Genomic DNA, 25,570 nt, shown 5'->3' on the forward strand with positions numbered 1-25,570 from the left:
CATCCACACTAAGGCACACTGTATAATCTACATCCATTATGGTCTGGGCTAAAAATGGTGTCACTGGAAAATGAGATGTACTAGGGAAGGAAATGGGAAATAAAATTTAGCATTTGACCTTCCTGTTCTTCACTTAGACTCTATCTACACATGAATATACAATTCAAATTACAATAGTAATTACACACAAAACATTACAAGAAGTCAACACATTAAGACCCAGCAGAAAGGCTGTCTTCTTCCATAGTTGCACAGAGTTTAGGCTTTTTTTATGCTGTAGCCATGTGGCCTATACAAAAAAATCCTAAAAGCTGCCTTTTGTAGAATGTTCTGTTTTGGCAATTGAAAAGGTGTCTGAGATATGCAAACAACTGCAGAGAAATAAAAAAAAAACCCAAACAAGATGTACAAATACATACTTCACTCCTACAAATCAGTCAACCACATATACTGCCTATAGCTACTGATCTATTTCTGTTTTTCCCCTCTCACCCAAATTTTCTTCCTTCCCTGTTTTCTTTGCTAGCTTCAATAAGTACAGTAATTTCACACATATAAGGCACACCCTTTTGACTAAAATTTTGGTCTGAACCCGGAAGTGCGCCTTATACCCCGGAGCGCCTAACATATGGACAAAGTTGGGAAATTTGCCAACCCAGAAGTGCGAGCCCGCCCAGCCCCGAGTCCAGCCTGCCCGGCCTCAAGCCGAGCCAGTAAACCCCGCGATCACGCGATTCCATTACTAATTCATTACTTTGTTGCGTGCGGATCCTCGCTGCAAAAAAAAGTGCGCCTTATATGCTGGTACGCCTTATTTAAGGACAAAGTTCAGAAATTTGCCAACACCCGGAAGCGCACCTTATACTCCAGTGCGCCTCATACTCATGAAATTACTGTATTTCAGGTACTCTAAACACACCAGTGAAGAACTATATATGGATGTAGAAAAACAGCTTTACAGATGGCAATACTGGAACAGTAGAAATCTTAAAACACTAAACAGTATTAAAAATCCTAAAAATACTTTTAGATTTAACCAAACCAAAATTTTCCAAACCAAACTTTTCCACTTCAGTAAAACAGTGGGATAATGGGAATTTTCCATGTTGTTTCCTGTTACACATCTATTTTCTGTTCCACAGAAACTGCTTGGTTTTTGGGTTTTTTAAAATTCTCTCAGAAAATTGATATATGTCATTCAAACAAGAAAACAAATAATTTACACAGCATTTGCACAAAATGCTGGGAAAATTATAAGAGTACAGTGAATAAAATTGAAAAGCAATTTGCTATCACATTTCACATATCATTATGTGGATCAATCATTATGTGGTGCATAGTTGGTCTTTGCTGTATTCTCTGAACACCATACAATGCTGGATGGTGCCAGAGGACCAGGTGATGTCATAAACACGAACCTCAGATTTGAGGTGACAAAGTCTCTGGTAATGGTTTTTATTTGTCATTCTCAAGTCTTTTGACAGTGAAGACAAAGGCACTGCAATAATCCTGTACCTACACACAAGAAAAATTACAGCACATTTAGTCTGTTTTACAAATCTGTAGACTATACTACATTGTTTCTTGCAAAAATTTGAACAAGGCAAAATATTTTTTCATTACAAGCAGAAGACTGCCAGCTTGGAAAATGTAATTCTATCATTTCTGCCACGGAGTGGCTCTGCTAGAACACTTACACATTTCAAAGAAAGATGCTATTTTAGATACAACAGGAGTATGATTTAGCTGGAGCGTGACTTAGAGAAGAACTAGTCATTGCTACAGTCAGCATTATGGATTTGTAGCAGAAGTGATGGCATGTTCAAGGCGGATGAGAATTCTGAAGGAAAAATTGAGAAAAAAAATGAGCGAGTCCAAAACTGGGCAGTAAGTTATTACACAGTTTAGACTTCAGCAACTTTATGCTCTGTTCCATAATTGAAGACTTTTACAATATGAATAAATAAAATTCAGCATTTGTGAGGTACCCTGACAGTAGCCACAACTGCCACAGAAAGACCCACAAAAGTACGCTTACAGTAATTTCATGAATACAAGCCGCACCAATTTGACTAAGATTTTGCACCTAAACCGGAAATGCGGCTAATACTCAGGAGCGGCTAATATGTGAATAATTTTCTGACATTTTTAACCTCAGAAGTGCCAGCCAGAGTGCCGAGCCGAGCAGCTGCAAAGTCGACATTTTGCGATTGTTACAAATTGCTACTCTGTTGCACCGCGGGTGGAGCCTGGCTCCCTGCAGGCAGCACGGGGGGCGGGGAGAGAGGAGGGAGAGCTCCCTCCTTCCCTCCTCTGCCACAGCCCCAGGGAGAGACGGGGGGGACCCGGGCCGCCATTGCCGCGGCTCGGGGAGGTGGCGGGGGACCCGCGCCGCCCCTGCCGCGGCTCGGGGAGGCGGCGGGGGCTCTGTCCCCGCCCACCGCCGCTGGAGCAAGGGGGGCTCCGTCCCTGTCTGCCACCACAGGGCAGCGCCGGGCCGTGGTGACCGAGCCCAGTGGCAGCGGCGGCTGGCCCCCAGTGGCCCCGCCGAGCGGCAGCGCCGGGCTGGGCTACCTGGCCCCGTCAGCAGCCCCGAGCGGGCCGAGCCTGCACAGCCCGAGCCGAGCCAGTAGACCCCACCCTGCCGCCGTTCTGTTAGTATTTGGCAACTTTGTTGCACACGGGTCCTCGCTGCGAACAATAGAGCGGCTTATACTCGGGTGCGGCTTATTTATGGACAAAAAACGAAATATTTGCCAACACCCAGAGATGCGGCTTATACTCAGTGCGGCTTGTATTCGTGAATTTACTGTACTTTCATTTTCAGTAAGCTTTCGGCAAAATACTTCATAAGCTGAAGAAACCCAAGTGATCATGACAGAAAAGGAAAAGCCATATGGACGAATAATTGGCCAAGTGTCAGGAAACAGAGGGTCAATTCTGCAGTACAGAGAGGCCACTTGCAAAATTTTTCAAGGAACTGTGATAGATCTGCTATGGCAAAGGTAAGCAGCAAGAAACATCCAATTACTCAAAACAGTACAGGCTAAAGCTTCATGGAGGGACAACGTAAAACTGAACAGACAGAATGGAAAGTGACATTCAACAAATAAAGCGATCTACATGTAGGGAAAAAAACAGCAGTCCTAATAAATTGATATGGTCTATCACTCAAAAAAGATATCCAGAGTTATGACAATCATTTTAAAATCGTGTAGTCCCTGATGTAAAAAAAAAAAAAAAAATTGGAATTAACGACAGGAACATCATTGAGCCATTGTGTAAATCTGTTTCAATATAACCATATTTATACCTAAGACTATTTTTTATTCTCTTTATATCAAAAATGTTAAAAGATATGGAAAAAGCTCCTAAAACAACAAAAAAGGATGATCAAAATATGGGATAATTTTTCCTTCAAACAATCTTAAAGCTAAGCAATCTTAGTTTCTTTATTCAGGAAAAGAGAATTTTAGAGAGGTCTGACATATATGAACCATATGAATCAGGTAGGTTCTAGAGGGTGGTGGTAAAGGTAACTGCAAACATCTCTTCCCATACAAGGATTAAGAGCCGTTGAATCCTCAATGGCTCAGCAGACACAACTTTAGAAGGACATGAGTGGTTCATTGTGGAACTGGTAGCTCACTCGAAGAACCACCAGCTCATTTGCAAAAGAGGCCGTGTATTCTTCCTGACTTGTTGAAGAAGCTAGACATTCTCAGAGATGCAAAGCTATTGATGATAAAAGAACACAAGCCACACAAATTCCAAAATATCCTGGGCTTTAAAAAGTTGCAAACTTGTATCAGGTAACATTAGTTCATACACATTTCCTGTTCTTATAACTTCATAGGAATTTGTTTTTGGCTATGGTAAGACATTGCTGGTCAAGCAATGTATTTGGACTGAACGTGGCTATCTTTGTGTTCTAATTCTACCTTCAGAACAGACAGCAAAAAAGAATGAGGCAACAACATCTAACTTGTTTTTTCTCCACAATTGTTAGCAGCAGCTAATTAAATTACCACCACCCATCCTGTACAATGAATGACTCATGGGTTCAGTGGGGAAAGGAAGAAAGAAAACAAAGCAATGTTAGGTAATTAAAGGCTATACCAAAACATACATGAAACACAGAAGGAAAAATTAGGCACGATTACCTTGCCTGCATATTTCCCAATCTGTGATAGCCTAGCTTTGCAACCAGACAATTCTAATGTCTCCTAAATTTTGAATGGTCTGGAAGAGTTTGACATACGGTCTTCTGAGGAATAATGTCACTCATATGTCAGATTTAAAGAAATACCTGAAAAATCCCCACTTGCTTTCCTGGAAAGAGACAATGCATAAATTATCAAAGACAGTGCTTTAAACTAAACTGGGTGACTTGGTCTTGAGCAGATATGGGAGCACTCTATCTTCCAGTAGCTAAGACAGGCAACCATGCTTCTCTCCATCCATTCCAGACAGATCAAAGGTGTGTTTGACCATAGCTTTAGATGATAATGGAGAAGAAGAAATCAGATGCCAGCACACTGACAGGGCAGGGGTTTTCGTCATCAGTACAAGTACATTCCACACGCATTGCCAGTTCCAAAGGATACTGCTGTAAAAGTCCTTCTGTATCTTCAGCATTGGATCATAACCAGAAGGTTATGGCTCATCATGTGTTAAAATTGGGCTGAGTTTTACTAATAGGTACATCTGACAAAGGGGAGGCAAAATGTTTTTTTTTTTGGGTTTTTTTTGTTTTTTGGTTTTGTTTTTTTTTTTTTAATCCTAAGACTGAACCTTCAGTAGTGGGTAGAAAATGCTAATAGGGCTAAGTATAAATAGATTGCAACTTGATTGCAAACTGATGGGTTTTAGGAACAGACACAGACTGCATTTTAGAAGGAAAGTAAAATAGATTTCCATACAAATTTCCAGGAAAATAAGACATAGTCTCAAGTTGCACCAGGGAAAGTTCAGGTTGGACATCAGAAGGAATTACTTCACAAAACTATTGTCAAGCATTGAAACAGTCTGCCCATGGAGGTGCAGAGTCACCATCCCTGGATGCATTTAAGGAGAGGCTGGATGTGGCACTTAGTTGGTCTAGTTGACAAGATCTCAAAGGTCTTTTCTAGCCTAATTGATTCTGTGATTCTTTGTCTGCCAGTGACTGCTAAGACAAAGTGTACAAAAGAGAACTGAGTATGCATGCATAAGACTCTGAAATATTGTTTGCAGACTACCTCATGGAAACCTGAGGTTTAATTTCTTCTCTAAAAATGTTTGCTGTTCAGGGCAAATATAATTAAATACCCATACAAACATTTAGCCCTTCAAATGCTATGAAACTCCTACATGATCTTACAGCCTCAAGTTCCTCCACATGCTACAAAAAAAATGCACAGTTCTCTACAAAAATTATTTTTCCTCTTTCACGCAATTATTCTAAGAAAAGAGTCCCAAATTGTGCAGGGGCCTCTGAAATCCAAATGGGAAAGATTTAAAAACTGTCAAATTTTTTGTTTTTAAACAGAGATGGAGACACTTTATTTCCATAAGTTTTTAGCACAGAGATGGAAAAAGACCTCTCTCATGCTTTAGGTGAAGGAAAAATAGTTGTTAACAAACTGCATCACTATCCTGCTAGCACCCATGTTTGCATCTTTTCCAAAGAAAGGATCAGTAAGCTTGATCCAGTCATGGTAGTCCACTTCACTGATTGTCATAGCTTTGTCTCTTCTCAATTTGCATGTCAAGCTAACACACACAAAATATTTTGCCAACTTATACATACAATCCCTCTGTTCTAGTCTTCACGTGCAGCTATTTTGTTCAACATGCATTCATGCTGCACTGGTCATTTATTTAAAATTCACTTAATTGTTAAGTGGGTACAGACCTCCCCATTGCAACCTAGCTAATCTCTTCCCTTTAATTGCACCAGTTTCTGGGTTTCATTAACTTCCTCCTTTGAACTGATACCTAGGAAATCTCTTCATGTGCAGTTTAGGTAACTACATTGATTTACAGTTAAATTGGTTTACACACCAAGGCTGTGTCAGACTATATTTCTTTAACATTAAATTCAATGCCATTTCCCAAGAGTCCACTTGCGGTCTGAATTACAGCTTTCAAATAATGTATAAGTATCACAAACTTTTGTGATACCATCTGTTCACCAACCCATTTGACATGTGACAAAAGACAAAATAGTATTTAATAATATTTTTGATGCCCAGAGTCTGCCAGTCAACAGATTCAATAATACCGATTAAGATTTGAACCACACAATTCACAGTAGCTACTGAAGCACTTGCATTATCCAGGGAACAATCATATGCCTTTAGCTGGCAACACCTAAGCCACTTCAGGGCAAGGTGTGAACTTTGACACCTACATCCAGGAACTGCAGCTGTTTCTCATTCTCCTGACCTGAAAGAAACAAGCTACTGCTAGCAGCTGAAGTGAAGATAAATAATCATTGGTAATGTAGGCTCCTGCTAGACAGTGTGCTGGGGAATACAGATGACTAGTTTGCAAGACTTTTTTGAGAAACACCAGTAAAATTTAAGGAGAACTGGTAATATTTCTTTTAAATTCTCCATGATTTTCTGCAAAAAGGCTTGGAGACATTAGGAAGAATAAACTAGCATCATGTTTAATAGCTGAATGTCCACTTCAAAAATAAGGACCAAGAAGAACCATACAGTCTCACAGTATCCAAATCCATAGTCCTGGCAGAGAGGGGGCAACCACAAGGATTTCTCAGATAGGAATTGAGTGGCTTATAACCACTCTTTAAAGCATAGCAGGATTTTTCTCAGTAATTTTACATTAAACCATACATACATACTGTGAGTGATAAACTCTTCTGAGTTTTAATAAGTAAATACTGCTTTGCAACCAGAGTGTGTTAAGCCCTCAGGCAATACCCACATGCTATAGAAGCACACAATCTTTACAAAATAGATCTGTAGGACATGTTTCTTATTACCAGTCATGCAGCAAGACAACTGAAGCAGACAAATTTTTCAGAATGTGGTATGAAACAGTCAAATCAGCAATGCACAGGGCATGAGCCAAAATAATGACTGGTACTCAGGAATCAAAAAAAGACCAAGTCTTCATGAGCAATTGCTTGCAAGTATTGTCACTGCTTCTGGTAAGAATTTTCAAAAAAAGTGCAAATTACGCATAGTTTAAAGATGGAAATTATCACCAGAGTCTTCAAATCATTAACGTGTATGCCATTCACTTTATTTGAATATTACCATAAAACAGACCCTGAGACATCAGTTATGCTAAATTACTTTACCCACCAGGTGCCTCAATCAAATGCCCAAAGAATTGACAGTAGGAGGCTATTATCTACACCTGAGCTCCACCTTTAGGGTGTAGAGCAGGTAAAATTATTAGCTCATAGGCAAACCACCTCCCAGCATAGTGGAAATGATGGAAGCAACACAGGCCAGACAGTCTGATCTCAGTAAAAGAACCGTATTCTTGATCTCAGATCTACCAATCAAATTGAATTCAGTCATATAAACCAGAGACCAGGTAAACAACTAAGAACCCTGATACCACTGTCCTCCATTCTCCACATTCCTTCCAATGCCTTAGAAAAGGCCTTCACAAAAGTAAGAAATTACTCAGCACAAGAATATGCATCTTCCCCAAATCCCAGAGATGACCAGATAAAAGGCTGAAACATCAAATTTTCTTCTCCTGCCTCTCATCTTCCTCTTTTTTTTTTTAATTGGGGAAGGTAGGTGGGGTAGTTTTTGTTTGTAGATAGAATAATTTTCAGATTTCATAAAAAATTTCTCTGCGAATACATATTAACAGATTCTGAGAGCCACAACCCTTAATTTAGCAAAGTTTTTACTCTAGACTGAAGAAAACCAATCAGCAGTGTGTATTCAAAAAGCTGGGAGTAAGAACTCACAGCAGCTTCAGAGAGGCATGAGAGATATTTAGTACAAACTACATAGAAGGTTGTCCTGGAGTGACTTTTTAATGCTTGTATTCCCAATCGTCTGTTCTGTTGGTGCTGGATGTTAAGTTCTGCAGCTTTAAGAGTGGTTCCAAGGGCGAAAGGGGAGAGAAGAGGTGCAGAGTTTTTTATCAGAGACTGCACTTGCTCCCCCACATCCTACACACAGACTGTGTTGTCTGCACTGGACAGCAGGAGAGCGCTCTCCTTTGCTCTTAGTTTTTGGCTGGCTGATACAGAAAAATTCCCTAAACTGTAGGGACTGTAAATTGTAAACCCACTTCTGGTAAACTCGAGATTCACCACTGTGCTGACTCTTCCTACTTTCAGTGGGAGCACAGGACTAGATAGGAGCATTGTTGAGTCACTAATTTCCATCTTCCACAAGCACATATCCAAATAAAGATTTATTAATTTAAAGATCAACCCATATAAAGATATGGACAATCTCAATCTTGAAGATTCATTTTGTTCTTTCTTGTAACCCCTGGACATATTGTAAGCTTCAAGTCATCTCTCAGTTCCTCATAGCAGATTAAAGATTGATAAAAAGAAAATCCAAAGTCAGAAAACTAGCACTTCTCCAGAACATAAAAAGGATAAATTGTCAATGTTTTGAGTTTGCCAACACCATAAAAGTCTTTAAGGATTAATTTCTCAGTCAGAAAATGTTTTAGGGGAAAAAAATCAAACCAACAGATAATGACTAAAGAGTCATAGAGAACTTTTAGGTTAGCAGGTTAGCTTGAGTGTCAGAAGTGACCTTCCATTTAAACACAGTTCAAGAAGTAGAAGTATATTATTTCATCCAAGCAGGTGACTGAATGAAGCAGAAATTGAGCCACAGAAATGCAAAAATAAGCACATAAATCCCTAACACAAGTAAGGCAAATGTAGAAGCCAAAGCACAAAGCCCTTACCAGCACTGACAAAGAGGGTGATCTTGGCTTCCCTCAAGAATTCAGACACTCATAAGAAAGAAGTAGGCATTATAAACTAGTCCTGAATAGAAGGAGAAACTACTTCTGCTGAGACAAGATGGTCCATATTGAAAGGAATTATACAAGAAATTAGCAAACATATAAGGTTAGCCAGGACTAGTATTGCTGTGAGAATTATACCAAATTTAACTAGGAAAGACAAATGGGAGGAAAGAAAACATTTTAGTTAGTTAACTGTACAAAATAAGATAATATAGGAGAATACAAAATAATAAAACATACAAAGCCTGTTGTGTGGCAACACCACTCAAAGCGAGAAGCAACTTAATACAAACTATGCTGTCAAAAAAACCAACCAGCACCAACTGTGCCTAAATTCACTCCCACTGTGTTTTAAATTTGAAGACACTCAAGTGATTCAGAACTAACCTGTCTGAACAAGATGTTATAAAATGTCAACAAGATTGACAAGCATTTCTTTCCTGCCTTCATACAAAGCTATTGCCCAACTCTCCTACCACAGACAATCAAAGGTTTTCCTATTTTCTTCAGGTTACATCAACCATGATATCTGCCCTCAAGGTAGGACAGTATCTCCAGATGAAGATTAACAGTCAAGCATATTGCCAGGATTAGAGGTGGTTTCACATCCTGCTACTGCCTGTCTGTTAAATCTCTGTGATAGCTTCACAAAGAATTTCCCTGTTGCTATGTAGAAAGTGCACGTCAGCAACAGTGATTTGACTATATGGAACAAACCACAGATAAGCTACTGAGCAGGCATATTTAAACAAAACAAAAATAAGGGGGCTTAAAGTAAAGTGATAGAGGAATCATTGTTACAATAAATCAGCATGCAATTTTTGAGGAAAGTTTCATTGAACTTGTATTCACCTTGTATTCAATACTAGATAGGAATGCTCTAAAAAGAATCTAAACATTTGTTTTATTAACAGGGTATGTACAAGAAAGTCCCTATTCCAGTACCTGATCACCTTCTTGCTCAACCATGAATATTTTGTAGAGTTGAGAAAAGTCAGAATGATTTTAGATTTAAAAAAAAAATACTGTTAGCAAAAAGAAATTATAACACCTTGGAAAAAGAGATTTTAAATACTTTTTAAATGGTATGAATTCTTCTTAAGCACCATCCTGAAACTAGTGAAGAAACTGTTTCTGAAAGGAAACTGCATTTCTCAATATACAAGAAGCTGTGTGTGAGAAAGCTTGACCAAAATAAGTTTGTATTGAATTATTATTTATATCTACATCCTGTTTAGCCATTTAGAAAAAAAAAGGTTTAGTTTATGTTCCATAGATCCCTTTGTGTAAAGCTTTAAAAAGGCTTCTGCTAAAATAGGGAGGGCCCCCATACTTATATCCTCCAATTCACACTCTGTGGCAACTCAGAACTTTCAACCTGGATTTCCCCAACAAAAATAAAGTCATGCTTATCATTTCCTCATGAAGCAGTTGGTTTTAAGCTTTAAACAAATAAAGGGGATATTGAACTATAGAAAAAAAAGTCATGCTATTGTTTATAGGTCTATGTAGCTTGATCAAAATACTTGATTGAGATAAACCCAAGTTTTGCCAGAGATGACTATTGTTTGCCAAGCTTTAGCTGTTTTTCTACACCTTTCTGCATGTTCCCAGATACACAGCCCTCGAAAAAGGCAGATTTGGGCACTGCCTAAGGACCCTTTCTCGGCTTAATCATCACAGCACTGCACTGAAACATAATTGAGGCCTGCTTGCACTTTGGACACTTGCCTACTTAAAGGGACAGATTACCTCAAAAAGTTACAGCTTTCATTCATGCACTCCTCCTCTTCACCTTTTTCTACAGGACCAAAGGTACTCCAGACATATACTCATCCGATACAAGCTAGCACAGGACACTTCTGGACCTACATATAACTGTTTTTAATTTCTCTTATTATTATTTTTGGCATCAAGTAGAATGTCATATACTAGAATAATAATATATTTCAGAAAAAAAAAATACAAGTTGAAGTTCAAGCTATATAAAAGACCAAGAGAAGCCCTATCTGCTGGGTCATGGGGGAGGAAAAAACCCCAACAAGTTCCAAACAAACACACCAAGACAAATCAATCCTCAAAAATATTGAATCACAGCTGAAGTCCTCAAGATACAGAGATTGTTTCTTTAAATGATCTAATGTCACAATCACTGTAAAATATATTTCATACTATTAACCACCATTATGAAAGCATTCTGCTTTCAGGATTTTTGGAAAAAAAAACTTGTATGATGCTGAGTTCTATGAGTTCTACAAATATAATGTTTTCTTTCACAATTAGAAAGGTACTTCTAAGACAGAAATTGTATATAGCCTCCTGCTCAAATTATTAAATAATTGTCTCATGTGACTTCTTTGAAAACAGACTGACTTGTTGCCTGGGCTTTATTTTAAATAAATATGCCGTTCGAAATTCAGTAGTATAGTAATATCTAGAAATACAATCTACTTCTGTTTAAATTTTACAGAATAGGAAGTATCCCAAAACCAAATTATTTACAAACGTTGCTCAAAAACATGCCAGTAGAAATGTATTGTTTAAAAATTAGTTTTCATTCCTGTGGTTTTCATTTTTCTGGGTTTGATTTTACTCCATTTGAGAACTTATTCCTCATTTCCACCATGTAATTAAATTTACGTTTGTTTTTTTTTCACTTCTCCCTAAACAGCTGCTTCTCCTTGCTCATGAACTTCATTCCACTTTGGTTTTAGACAGGGGAATTAACATTAAGTTTCCTACAAAATGGAGAAGTTAAACATTAATTTCACCTCGTAAGACAGTTGGACCTGCTGTTCAGAAACTGTATATGGGTATTTCAAAGATCTGACAGCTTAAAACCAGCTGCACGGTATCTTGTCTTGCAAACATACTGAACCAGTTCGATTTGACATAGCTCAACTTTGCCATTTTGATAGTGACAGCACTGAAAAAAAAACCAAACACATTACTTGGTAAGGACTGCTATTTGCCCTGTCAGCTCACAGGGGCAACCCAAAACTGGTGGGGGAAATCAAGAAACTCTCCTCCTTAAAAAACACTATCCTTGTAACTGATTTTTAACTTCTAATTCAGGTAAGTAGGACCATATAATTAAAGTATGAATTAAAAGAAAACCTAGAAAACTGATAATTTTGCAATCTAATGCTACATTACCAAAATATTAAGTTAAAAAATACAGCAAGAACTGTCTGAAAATAAAGCTGAAGAGAGTCCTGGTACTGACAGCCAATCATTGGCCTTCGGTGGCATGCAACCAGAATGTGAAACAAACTTAAAATTTGTCCAAATATTTAGTAGCAAAAGAGAAAGGAAAAATAAAATTACATTTCATAAAAATCACATATATTGGCTCAGCCCTATAGACACATTTCCAAGTTTTAGCAGCTTCCTGAGTGTTAAATCACAAATCAAATGAGTTCTCTCTGTAAAAGATCATAGTAAAGAGCTTCATTGGAGTTATTTGGGCTCTAATAATAAAAAAATAATTAAACTGAATACTAAACCAAAAAAAACTAACTAAATAAAAATTAAACAAAACAAATACATAAATAAATAAGACAAAGAGTGATGAAGGGCAATGACTTTAAACTAAAAGAGAAGAGGTTTAGTTAGGTGTTAGGAAGAAATTGTTTACTGTGAGGGTGGTGAGGTACTGGCACAGGTCGGCCAGAGTTGTGGATGCCCCATTCCTGGAAATGTTCAAGGCGAAGTTGGATGGGGCTCTATGCAGCCTGGGATAGTGGAAGGTGTCCCTGCCCACAGAAGAGCTGATGGAACTGGATGATCTTAAATGTTCCTTCCACATCATGTTGGAAATTATACCAAGTTTAATTTTTTTTATATAACTTTTCAGTCAGAGGTTTTGTTCACCTTTGCCCAGGTAGTAAAGGACTTTAAGTTTCCTTTCAAAAGAGCTGTTTCACCATTTGAGGTCTGATGACTTTAACATCTCAGCAGACTGAGAGTAACACAGAAGATACACAAAAGGACCATTAGCAAACATAAGCTCCAAACATCAGCCCTGGCTTGGCCAGAGACCCTGGTCTGGGAAAAGATAGGTAAGAAAACAAAGAATGAGAACCTTATTAACACTGAAGGGCAAAGGGATCAATAACCAGTAGAAAACCAAACACTAAGAACTCTGTAACTTAGGACCAATTAACATTGAATCAATTTATTTGGGTTCTGAGTGTATAAGTACATTAAAAGTCCAGTAAAAACTATATTATGATTCAATTATTTTCTCTGCACAATCCAGGCAATGCGGGGATGAAGTTGTTTCTGTTGCATATCCTGGCCAGAATAAACTAATGCTTTAATTCTCTAACACTAAAAATGGTGGGTTGTTGTTTCTCCTGCAGTTTCAGTGACACCAACACAGTGATTCTATGAAAAATGCAAGTAATTAAGGACTGCAATCTAGCTACAGAGCAAATAATATTCCCTGTAAACCAAATACCATCCAATGATGGATGCATTTTGAAATGTGTTTTTTAGTTCAAAGTTTACTATTAGACATAAGATAGAATCTTAGAACCATTTAGGTCAAAGAATGTTTTCATGATCTTTAAGTCCAATCATTAACACAGCACAGCCAAGTCTACCACTAAAACATGTCTCTTAGTGTCACATCTACACAACTTAAATACCACAAGGGTTGCAAATCCGCCACTTGGCTGGGAAACCTGTTCCAAAGCTTGGCCACCCTTTCTAAGATGGAATTTTGATGGCAGATATTAAGTACAAATAGTGGATACTAGGAACAGATTTTCCTAATAGCCAGTCTAAACTTGCCCTGGCACAGATTAAGATAATTTCTTCTTATCACATTGGTTGTTAGCAGAGAAGAGGCTGACCCCCCCTCAGCCAAACCCTCCTTTTAGGCAGCTGTGACAAGAGATAAGGTCAGCCCTGAGCCCCCTTTTCTCCAGGATAAACACCCCCAGCTCCCTCAGCTGCTCCTCTCAGGACTGGTGCTCCTGACCCTGCCCCAGCTCCGTTGCCCTTCTCTGGACTCACTCCAGCCCCTCAGTGTCTTTCTTGCACTGAGGGCCCAGAACTGGACACAGCACTCGAGGTGTGGCCTCAGCAGTGCCCAGGACAGGGGGACAATCCCTGCCCTGCTCCTGCTGGCCACACTATTGCTGATGCAGGCCAGGATGCCATTGGCCTTCTTGGCCACCTGGGCACACCCTGGCTCATGTTCAGCTGCTGGTACCAGCACCCCCAGGTCCTTCCCAGCCACTCTGTCCCAGCCTGTGGCACTGCCTGGGGTTGTTGTGACCCAAGGGTAGGACCTGGCACTTGGCCTTGTTGAACCTCACACCACTGGCCTTGGCCATGACCCAGCCTGGCCAGATCCCTCTGCAGAGCCTTCCTGCCCTTCAGTAGATAAACATTCACGCTTGGTGTGATCTGTGAAGGACCTGAGGGTGCACTCAATCCCCTCATCCAGACCATTGATAAAGATATTAAATGGAGGTGCCCCCAGTACTGAGCTGTGGGGAACCCCACCCATGACCAGCCACTAGCTGAATGTAAGTCCACTCACCACCACTCTCTGGGCCTGGCCTTCCAGGCAGCTTTTAATCCAGCAAAGAGTGCACCTTTTTGTTGTCTGTAAGACAAAGAATGATAGAATGGTTTGGGTTGAAGGTACCATTATCATCTAGTTCCAACCTCCCTCCCAAGGGCGGGGCTAGCTTCCACTAGACCAGGTTGCTCAAAGCCCCATGTAACCTTGTGCTAAAAGATTAAAACTGAAGCATGAAAAATTAACAGGAAATTTCGGCCAGATCTTAGAAAAACTGTGTAGAAAGTAGGGCTAGTTGAGCTCACTAAGAGTTTGTCAGAAGAGATTATGGAACCTGATGTGGTGTTTTTTAGGGAAGCAGTCTGGTCAGAAGTGGTTTGGTCATAGTTCATCTGGCTTCTGAGCCAGGAATTAATTAAATGACTCTCAGTCTTTTCAGCTCTATTTGTTATGATGTTATCATATGAGCATGAAAAACAGAAACATTTATGCATTAAGGGAAACTCCCTATTTCTGAGGCTTCTTCTACTTCACCAATCTGTGGTTTGAAATCTTGCATCAGCAACACATAAATCCATTAAGTCACCTCTCTATGAAACGCTTCTCTCTATTAAGCCCTTCTTCTAAAGTGTATTTCAACCTTGTCAAACCCAAAACACCTATTAAAAAAGACCTTTACAGAAAGACTTTTTTTGATATCCCAAAATAATCTTGGAAAGCCCCACCAAGACTCCAAGCCTGTTCTTCAGATAAGGAGTCTGTTTTCAGTATAAAACAGAAACAGCCAACAGAAAGTTACTTAAGTCAGTTTAAGAGCTAAGGAATACAGCAGTGTTCAGTTCCTAAACACAGAGACCTGCAATAGCTCAACATACTGAGCACGTAACAGTAAAAATTTATATACCACTTTTATAATTTCTTTTCAGTCCTCCACTGAATACCTTTTCCTTAAGAAAAGAAGTCCTTCCTTGTGGCAGTTGTTACAGTGAGCAGGTAATAAACATGCTAAAATATAACACAAGCAACTTTTCTTAACAAAAGTATTCTAGCAATGAGGGGAACAGGGAATCAAAATCAGAAAATCGTGAACCCTGGTCACACAATATCACACCTAACATTTATGGGGAAAAATGGTTACTTCATTAGAATCAAATGCTAAGAGAAAAAAGGATGCCAGCTTACCTGGTGCACATATCTCATAAAGCAGCCTTGTAAAGAAAGCTTGAAAGTAGTCAGAGGAGGACAGAGAAGTGACAACATGAAATTAAGAAGCATTCTTTGCCATAGTATTCAAGAACTCAAGCAGATTACTAACATCTTCCTTCCTCAGGAAAGAGCTTTCCACACTACAGAATTTTGAGAGAAAATCCTTAACTCCCATAAAGAAAACCACAAAACCCCTCTATTCTGAATCCCATACTAGAATTCTCAAACAAATTTGCAATCACAACAGATTCTAATTATGTTCTAATTTCAATGATAAAAAGAGCAGAAGACTTATATAAGTATTCAAATACCAAGACACCAATCACCCAAGGCATGTGCTGTGATTTGAAACCACAAGATCTTGCCTAGAACTTGTTGTGGAGTATCAGTAAATTCTTCACATTTTACACCTCACTTCAGCCTGCTGAAAACCAAAATAGCTTGTGTCACATTGGGAAGCCAAGGTTGAGCCACTATCTGTGAGATTGGGGAATACAAACATATGGAATAATAAAAACATCATGAGTAAGAGTTACACAGGCATTTTCAGATACATTCAGATTTTGTACTTATTAAGAGCTTTATTCATATTCTCCCTCTAGAGCTGAATTATCAACCACTAAATTATTATCAGAGATACAGCTTATAAAAGATTAATGTTACATTATAGGGTCAGCATAAAACGCACCTAAAACAACGATTTCTTTTACTGTGGTCTTCTTGCTCATTATCCAATAGTCCTAGAGCCTCAGTTCAATTTACTCCACAGTAGTTGTTTTTTGGGTTTTCTAGTTGTTTGGGGTTGGATTTTTGGTTGGTTGGTTTTCTTTCTTTTTTTCTTTTTAAACATACCTTTTTACCTTCTTATTTATGGGTTATTTGGATTTAAAACTCTTTTATACTCCCTATGTTACTCTTTCCTGAAAGGCTAAGGTCCAGTATTTGGAGTTCTCACCTACTATGGCCGCTGCTTTTCAATCTGATATGACAAGGTGTGTATTTCTACACTCGAATCCTTTCAAAGCCGTCTTCTTGCTTAAAGTCAAGTGAGATGGCACAGTGAAAAGCCTTTTACAATCACTGAAACTAAGTTACTTCCTTCAAACATCCCACAATAATACCCAATCTGCTCATGAGCCTCTCTTAGTAGATTCATTTTCTTCCATGGCCAATAAATTCAAGCAGAGAAAAAAAATAACCACACAACTCTTATGAAAAGAAAGGCAAAAGCATCTGAAACACAAATCTTGATACCAATAATCCAAAGTCTTTGTCAAGTCTTAGTCAACATGCTTGCTTCCCTTTCTGCTCATGGTTCCAGATCTTTTGCCTGTAAGGATTCAATTTCACAACAAATCCCACGTCTTTCTCCATACATGACAAGAAAAATCTTGCATGGTTTCCAAATACACTGATGTGTTTGAGGTAATCCCTGTTTGCCTGTAGCTTGCTAGTCATAGCAGGGACTTGAGTCAGCATGGAACAGAGTATCAACCTCTGTTGGGCCCCTAGATGTGACCCTACAGAGGGGTTATTACTTACACAAATGAATTCCAGAGAAATGCACTGGAATGCCTTCCACTCAATCCAAGATGACAACAAAATGAAATAAGCAGATCTCTAAGACAACACAACACAGACCTGGTTAAGAAACAAAATCTCAAACGTTTTGGAAATGTGCGCACTTTTAGAATTGGGGTACAAATAATTATCTTCCATTAGGGTAAAGTGTGTGTTGTCTGACTACATTACAGTTTTAAAAAATCCATGATTAATGGAATTTGAGACAAAGATAAGCAAAAAAGATGGGTCGTGGTTTTCGCCTGAAATGCAACATTTATTAATGTTGATCACATCTTTCACTAAACCAGGCTGCTCAAAGCCCCATCCAAACAATTCTTGAACACTTCCAGAAATGGGGCATCCACAGCTTCTCAGGGTAACCTGTACCAGGGCCTCATCATCTCCACAGCAAATAATTCCTCCCTAATATCTAACCTAAATTTGTTCTCTTTTAGTTCAAAGCCATTTCCCTTTCTCCTGTCACTACATGCCCTTGTAAAAGTCCCAGCTACGGCATGGAAACACATTACCTTGTTTTGAAAAAGAAACCACTGGAAGATTATGGATCTGTTCAACATGCCAGTATGTGCCCAAGGCTAAAATAAAGTTTTGAAAATGCTGCTGAGCAGCTACTCTCTGTTCTGTTACCTGCATCCTGTTGGAAGCCCAGGAAACATAGAGCAGACTTGTGTGTCCCTGTCTTAAATGACACTTTGATTTGGAGAAGAGGAGGAGAAAGTGGGACATTTCCTCTTTCAGATGAGAAGCTTTACAAGATTGGGAATCCACCAATCATATTTTTCTCTAATGTGTAAAGGTCCCAGTATATGAATCAAGAAGCATTTTGACAATGCATATGCTGGGACTTTTTGGGTGTCCTGTGCAGTACCAGAAGTTTGATTCAATGATCTTTATGAGCCCTTCAACACATGATATTCTATGATAAAATAATTGCATGACAAATAATTTGTGTTCATGAGGTCCTCAGGACACCAGAAGGATTGAGTGAAACAAGGTAGGTCTAGAACAATCACTGGTAGCATTAAATAAAGCTAAAAAAAAACAAGTTGTAAGTTTGGGAAGCCTTGGGACAAACATTGCTCCAGAGGTACCAGATTTTTGCCTGTGTTGACACAGGCAATTGGGACAACAACAGAAACAGAATTTTAAAATCTTGGTTACAACACACCATGTCAGAACTGTATGTGGCCTTTGCTTTCCCTGACAAAAGATATTCTTGCACCACTCCTCACATTTTTACTGCTTCCTAGAAGTCTATTACCCAAAATGGCATTTGAGATGCTAGTAACACTTAAAAAGCTTTCTTTTAAAATTTAAGTATATATAATCATAGTAGTGGAACCATAGTATGAATTTCAGCAATGTCAGCACAGTTCACTTTAACCAATGAACTCTGCAGAGAGACAGGGAAGAGAACTGTATTCTGAGCCACACTTCCTGCCTGGCCTTGATCTTTTTCCCCTTCACCTGTCTTTACTTTCCTCATTTGAAAAAATGTTACAACTGTTCCTTTATTTCAGGAAAAGTAGAAAGGAAAGTATCAGCTCATAGTACAAAACCCAAGATGTATCTAACATTCACATGCACAAAGTGACACACGCATCAGGACAGTCTGCCCCTCTTTCTCCTGTTTAGGTTGGTAGCAACATAAATCTCAGCTAGCATGGTCCAAGCAGCTTGACTACAGGTTTGCAATCACAAAGCAGGCACAGTCCCACCCAATGCAAGCCACTGCCAAGACTGGGGTGATAGCAAGAACCTTTTATTTAAGGCTGGAAATTAAAAACATTTAGACTTTTCCTTTCCAACAGCCTATCCACAGAATATCAGCAGTGACTGTGAATGGAATTATCCACATTTCCCCAAGGGTAGCACATAAAAGGGCTTTTTCCTGCTGTACTTTTGTGCTTTTGTTTTGCTGCTCATGTCAAGGACACGACATGGGAAAGGGAGGAGTAGACAGGATATGCCAAATGAATGCTGTTATTACTTTAACCTGGTATTTTCCAATGGGAAACTATGTCAGGGAGGAGAAGAGGCTCATAGGAAGCTTTCCACACTCACAAGCTGGCTCCAGGAGCCACCCAGGCATGTTCCCATGATTACCTCCTATTTCATGGCTGTCTTTAGTTATTGGTTCAGTCGGTTTCTCTTAAGAGCATCCTCTCCACCACTTCATGAGTAATGTTATTTCTGTTTTGTTCTAATATAGACAAATTCCTTAGCACAACAGCTGACTCCAGTCAAACCATTTCAAGACATGAATTTATCATTAAAAACAGACTAATGTAAGTAAGTCCAAAGTAAACCAGAAAACTAAAAGCACATTTGCATTGTTTACTATACTTACCATATACAAACTATAGCAAGCAAAGCTTTAAAAATGCATCACTTATTTCCACCTCCCATTGCACAAATTCAAGCCAAGAAGCTACCAAAACTAAAATATCAGTTACTCCTGCTTTTCAGGGAAAAGATACCAACATTGATGCAATGTTGTCACAGTGCATCACTTTTTCCATACCCAGCATTTTAAAGCAGAAAGAGCTGCAGGCAGCTTTTTGTTATCCTTGTGTTGCTTTGAAACAAAATTATTTGTCTACTGATGCCATATTTTGAAACCAAGAAAAACTTACTTTCTAATTTCCTGAAACAGGAAATTTTCCAGTATTTCTCAGTATTTTTCCTTCTAATATACACTAGTAAAAGACCATGCTTTCACTAGGCCTCCTTAGGTATTTTTGTATGGTTCTCACCCCTGTTGAGGTTTTTGTCCTTGTTTTTCTAGCCAAAAGAAAAAGTGATGTGGAAATTACATTTTGCATGTTCCTGCAGTCATATATAAAGGTTAGGGACAGAAAGAATTACTTATTATCCCTGTTGAAGAAAGCTTAAAATCATATGCAAATGGATGAAAATAAAAAAAGTCTCAAAGGGTAGTACAGAGTATCAGAGAACCTTCTAGACTGTATGTGTAGGCACACAATCATGCACAGTATTTCCAAGATGGAGCCCTAAATATGTATTAAGGTGGCAGGTGTCCTATCATAAAAACTGTTTTACAAGACAAAAAAAAATTGGACTGTTTTCCCTCTGAGGTTCATATAGGCAGACTTCTCCATCATTAATTTAATGATGGTTTTCTTAACCATTGACCTGGTTAAGAAAATTAAAACAGAGACAGAAAGGAAATAAATGATAACCTTTGTTAAAAGCTGCCATATGCTTATAGTCTCCACAATCAGGCAGATTCACAGATTTATCTGCCTGTTCCCACACTTCCAACTGACACATCTGATGCAGACAATAGCATGGTGGAAGAAGCAGAAACATGCACGTGAAAAACTGGTACTTCTGAGAGAAACTACTAGTTATGTGAAACATGTTGAGTTTTATTTTCATTGGTTGGTTGATTCCAAAAGTTTTCATTCGAGTTTATGATAATGTTTTCCTTTTAGAAGGAAGCATCTATCAGTTTCAGATCCTTACAAATATTTATATAAACTATCTCTGCCTTGCTCCTTCTCCCTTCAAGGGTATACACTTTAAAGTAATCTAGTTAATTCACCCAAAATAGGCATTACATCTCCTGTATTCTTGCAAAGATTTCACCTAGCTGAAGGCAGCACACACTGCTAGCCACAGATCACTATATAAGCTCTTCCTCCATCTCATAATCTGTACATGCCATAAAAACAGGAAGCTTATTTAATGGTGTAGTACAGTTGATGTAATGGGTGCTTTAGAGTGTTACTGATAAGCAGCTTGATGAGCCTTACTTGCAGCACTGTACCATGAGGACATGCAGAACAGGAAGTGTCCAAGTAACTCAGTACAAGCTGAACACATGGTGCAGCTAAGGACTGACATCTGAGAGACTGCTTAGATTTTGGACAAAAATCAATTAACTAACAAACAAAATCAATTGAATCTGCAAAACAGCATGCAGCAAAAAGCACAAGACCCAAGGAATTAATTAGAAGGCAAATATGAACTGGAGTTTTGTGGTTTGCTTCTTGACATCAGTATGAAGCACACAATATCTGATAGCCAGACTGCTGACACACTTGAGCAACAACTCCAGTGACAGAGTTATTTGAAGCACAAGCAGGGTATGGTGCAGAGGCAGAAACTATCACACGGTGTTTCTGCACAGCTCTCACTTCAGCAGGCCTCTCTGTTTACTATGATACCAAAGCTGTCCAAACCCACCCTCCAGTCAGATCATCTAAAACTCACTTTTCCAATGACAGGCATTTTCATGTAAGCAAGTACTCTCTGCACGTAACATTTTCCTAAAGGAACTATTTTACCCTTCAAATGCACTTCACATGGGACCCATGCCCTGCCCTGTATACTGTGGCCACAACGCTGCACCTCCGCATCCTCTGAAGCCTAGTCATCATCCTCCTCACTACCCCACCTTAAGTACCCTCAGTCAATTAAATCAATTTCTTTCAGCATTTTAATAAATGAAGCTAGCTCTGTTTATTTTGCAATTTAGAACATTTGATAAATGAAGTATTTTGCTGCCCAAAGGTCAGAGTGAGATACCAGTTATACAACTATCACTCTAACTGCAGCTACCACAACTTAGCAGGGCACTCTAGTATACAGACACTTGACCTATTGTAAACTAAAAGAGAACCAATTATTGTCAGAGGATGTACTTTCCTGTACATTTTACCTGCTTATACTCAGGTCTGCAAACACACACATTTATACTAAATGTTCAAATTAATTTGAACAGCTTACTCTAACCTTCTAAAGAACTGGTAAACCATTTGAGTACCCTGCAGCCATTGAAACCTCAGACTCTGATTCTTAAGATAGTACACTCTTATCACACAGGAATTTTTAGACAAAGTCTTCCTAACAAATTTAAACACCATAAGGAAATATGTCTTTGACTGTTCTATCATTTAAAAGACTTTTACATGTGGAAAACAGAAAGCAGACAAACGTCAATGGGAAGAAAAGTCTAGCTGATGTTAAACACTACCTGGAACCAAATTCTATGAACAAAAGCAAGTGTCACACTTTGAGATTCTGCCCTCAAGTAATACTTACTGATGGCACATAGCCCTCAAAACTGTTGGTCAAAACTACCTATGCGTTTGACTGTATGAAGTGGTATGTTCCAGGCTCCCTCCTGAAAAGCGTTAACAGAAGGAGCAGCATTCCCACTCCAAAAGCTCCAAGATACGAAGTATGATTTGAGCAACTGAGTCGTATTCAACAAAATTAATTTCTAGAAGACCCCATTCATCTAACTGTTGTCATCATTAATTAGAAGAACTGGGAGCAGAAAAAAAATGCTGGCATATTTGGGACACATACTTGAAATAAGCTTATTTCTTTTAGATAAGGTTTGGTAAGTTTAACTTAACAGTATTTCCAAAGTATTAAGGCTCTCCAGACAAAATTTAAAATATGTGCATTTAGCTAACATGTTTTAATATGTGACATTACTCAAACATCATAGGTATTTAATGGCAAATGTACATAAATCCTCCAGCAATTACAGTAAGCAAGAATTCTCGACAACTGATGCACATGAATTCTAAATTTTCTTACACTTCAAGAGGGTGGCTGAATTTTTCTTTATCTTTTTTAACTTAAGTGGAAGATACTTTTTCTCTTCTGGTTTTAGTAAATCTTTGACAGGACAAAAATCGACTGTAGCTTGTTTATGCAAACTAGCACAACAAATCCCTTTTGATATCTGCATTACTTAAATCCAATCCTAAAAAACTTAAGTAACTTTTTTTCACTCAAATGGCATTAACACTAATAAAAAATAGTTAGTTAGAACATTGCCTTACCGTGTAAATGCCAATTCTACAAACAGCAAATGAGAGCTGGATACATTCAGACATAGTCTAAAGGAATTAAAATAAAGACATTATCAAGAACGCTATTTATTAAGAACTAATTTTCTTCCCATCTCTCCCCTCTCCCCTGAAAGAAATACCCTCTTCAAGGTTGTATTAAACAACCTGAGAAAAATGCCATATAATTTCAGGTTATACAGATACATACTGCCCTTTTTACACAAGCAGCTAAGTGTAGAGGTGTCAACACCGTCACACTTACTAGTTCAGTATTTCATTATAGGTCTCAAATTACCAAACGATCCCCAAAATGCCTGTAAACAACAATGATTTGCATGTAAGCTTTCATTCTCATTTATTTTTATCTACTCTGATTTAAAAACAGTCTGCAAGAATCATTTTAATGGAGTGCTTTTTGGCCTCTTAGTGGACTGTAAAGAGCTTCTGTGTTTATATTTTACAGTTTTTCTCTCCTTTTACTATCACTGAAACTGTCTTCCTCTATATACCAGAAGAATGCATATAATTTAATGTTTGCACATTTCTGGAGCCTTATTGCTTTAGTTTTCTGATACCTTCATCTTCAAAGTAGAACATGAAAATAAAACATTTTATTTAATCTATTCTTACAGCCAGGAATAATCATATTGAAAGTTTTTACCCTCAACTTGCTCAACTTCCAATCTGCTGTGATGCCACAATTCTATGTCTTCTGCAGTCACCCAGAGAGGCTGAGGATGGACTACGAATTTCTGATGAAACAGATGAAAAACACCTTCTTTAATAAGCACAACAAAGCCAGGAAATAAATGCAGCTCTCCAACATCAAAATAAAAACTACTTATGTTTGCCATATTTCCTATACAACTAGGTAAAATAAACTACACTTACAATGTTTTATTCAGAAGAGTAATTGGAGGAATTACTTTATATATGATATTTGAAAAACAAAACTTAAAGCCTTCAAGTGGAACATTTTTATCACTTATTTAACAAGTTCACACATTATCTAAGAAAAAGTGCTGGATGATACAGACTTCAAACATACCAGTCAAAACTTCTTTTCAGAATCTGCTTTCTAATTTCACTCTCCCTCCAAATAAAAAAAAAAAAAAAGAAAACTCTTACATTGAAATATCCATTTAATTAGAATTGGGATATTAAAAAAAATCAAAATAAGATCTTATTAATTATAAGTAATAAAAAAAAAGTGTAGCAACATTTTTCTTTTGCTGTTAACTGTTACATCTAAACTTTAGGCAAACAGTATTTCACTGAACTATCTGAAAGTCAAAAAGCACAGCACAAAAACCTGAAAGCAAACTACAAGAGCACAATTGATTTTCTTTTCTTAATGGAAATAATCTAGCATGCTATTAAGGACAAGAAAATGCTGATTCAAAATACCATTTCAATTTATGGAGATTTTTTTTTTTTCCAGCTTTAAGACCAAATATACAAGTCAATCTCCTGTGCTCTGAGGTTCTCCCAGAAAGAAAAAAGTGATAGAGAAATAGGAACCGACTTCAAGAAATCCTACAGTTACACAAAGTGGTGGGGCGGGGTCATAAGCCATAGCCCTCCTGACAGTATTTGCAGACCTTGTTCCAAAGGTTCCAGAGATGGATGACTTCCCCAAGCAATTTATTCCAGTGCTCCATTACCCTTTCTGCTAGAAAGTTTCCTAATGTTTAACCTTGGTCTGTGGCAATTTAAGCCCATACAAAACACTGGGTGATACATTGAATGATTTGCATTTTCAACATCCTGGCAGAATCTATGTTGCTGGCAGACACAACTCCGTATACAAAGTAAATTATTATTGCAGTTTCCAAGAGAAGTAAACGTGCAGCAGCAGCAAACCATTATAGCTTCTCTATGTATACAGTTTGCTTTTATTGTAGACAAGCACAGCATTATAAATTGTTTTCTTTTTTAAATTTTTGTACTTCCAGGCTATACATTAGTGGGAAAACTAAGCTGCAGTTCAAATGTTCCAGCAAGGGCCTGTAGGTCCTTGCTTCAGTACAACAAAACAATCTACACCACGTGTTAGCTTACTCGTCTGTTGTTGGGTTTGCTACTGTCAACGTCCTGAAACCACAGGCTATTATTATAAGGCATGGATTCTGTCACATACAGTACCAGTGAATGTTTCCCTTACGCATTCCCAGTGAAATATTAAGATAATCCCTCCTTCAAGATAATGCTTATACACTACATTCTATTGTGGTAAAAGGGTCATTAAACTCAATGCTATTATTAATCTAATTAAACTAAACTAATAATAATATCTATTATATTCACCTACCCTTTGCTCTGAAAACCTAAATTCCCTCCCCAGTAGTATTTCAGTTTAATCCTTGAAAAGGTGACAGGAATTGATTTAAATAATTAAAAATTTAATGATAGTATCCTTCAGACTATCACTTTGACC

General features: G+C 38.2%; 1 protein-coding gene across 6 annotated transcripts in view; it reads right to left on the minus strand.

Annotated features, from left to right (window-relative positions):
* Window positions 1-25,570, minus strand: part of ARL15 (ADP ribosylation factor like GTPase 15) — a 232,237-nt gene that overhangs the window by 197,390 nt on the left and 9,277 nt on the right. For 2 of the 6 annotated variants that reach the window (XM_033085689.1, XM_033085688.1), the window contains exons 3-5: window positions 23,795-23,885; window positions 23,125-23,181; window positions 14,528-14,593 (exon numbers count right to left, since the gene is read on the minus strand). The exons of 1 other annotated variant lie outside the window; for it this stretch is intronic. In XM_033085689.1, coding sequence (XP_032941580.1) covers window positions 14,528-14,593; window positions 23,125-23,178 — 120 coding nt within the window. In that variant the 5' untranslated portion in view covers window positions 23,179-23,181; window positions 23,795-23,885. Of the gene's footprint in view, window positions 1-14,527; window positions 14,594-15,691; window positions 15,725-23,124; window positions 23,182-23,794; window positions 23,886-25,570 lie in introns of those variants that run through there. 3 more of the 6 variants (XM_033085691.1, XM_033085687.1, XM_033085690.1) reach the window with 3 other exon arrangements.

The sequence above is a fragment of the Catharus ustulatus genome, chromosome Z (assembly GCF_009819885.2).
Source record: "Catharus ustulatus isolate bCatUst1 chromosome Z, bCatUst1.pri.v2, whole genome shotgun sequence".
NCBI classification, from domain to species: Eukaryota; Metazoa; Chordata; class Aves; order Passeriformes; family Turdidae; genus Catharus; species Catharus ustulatus.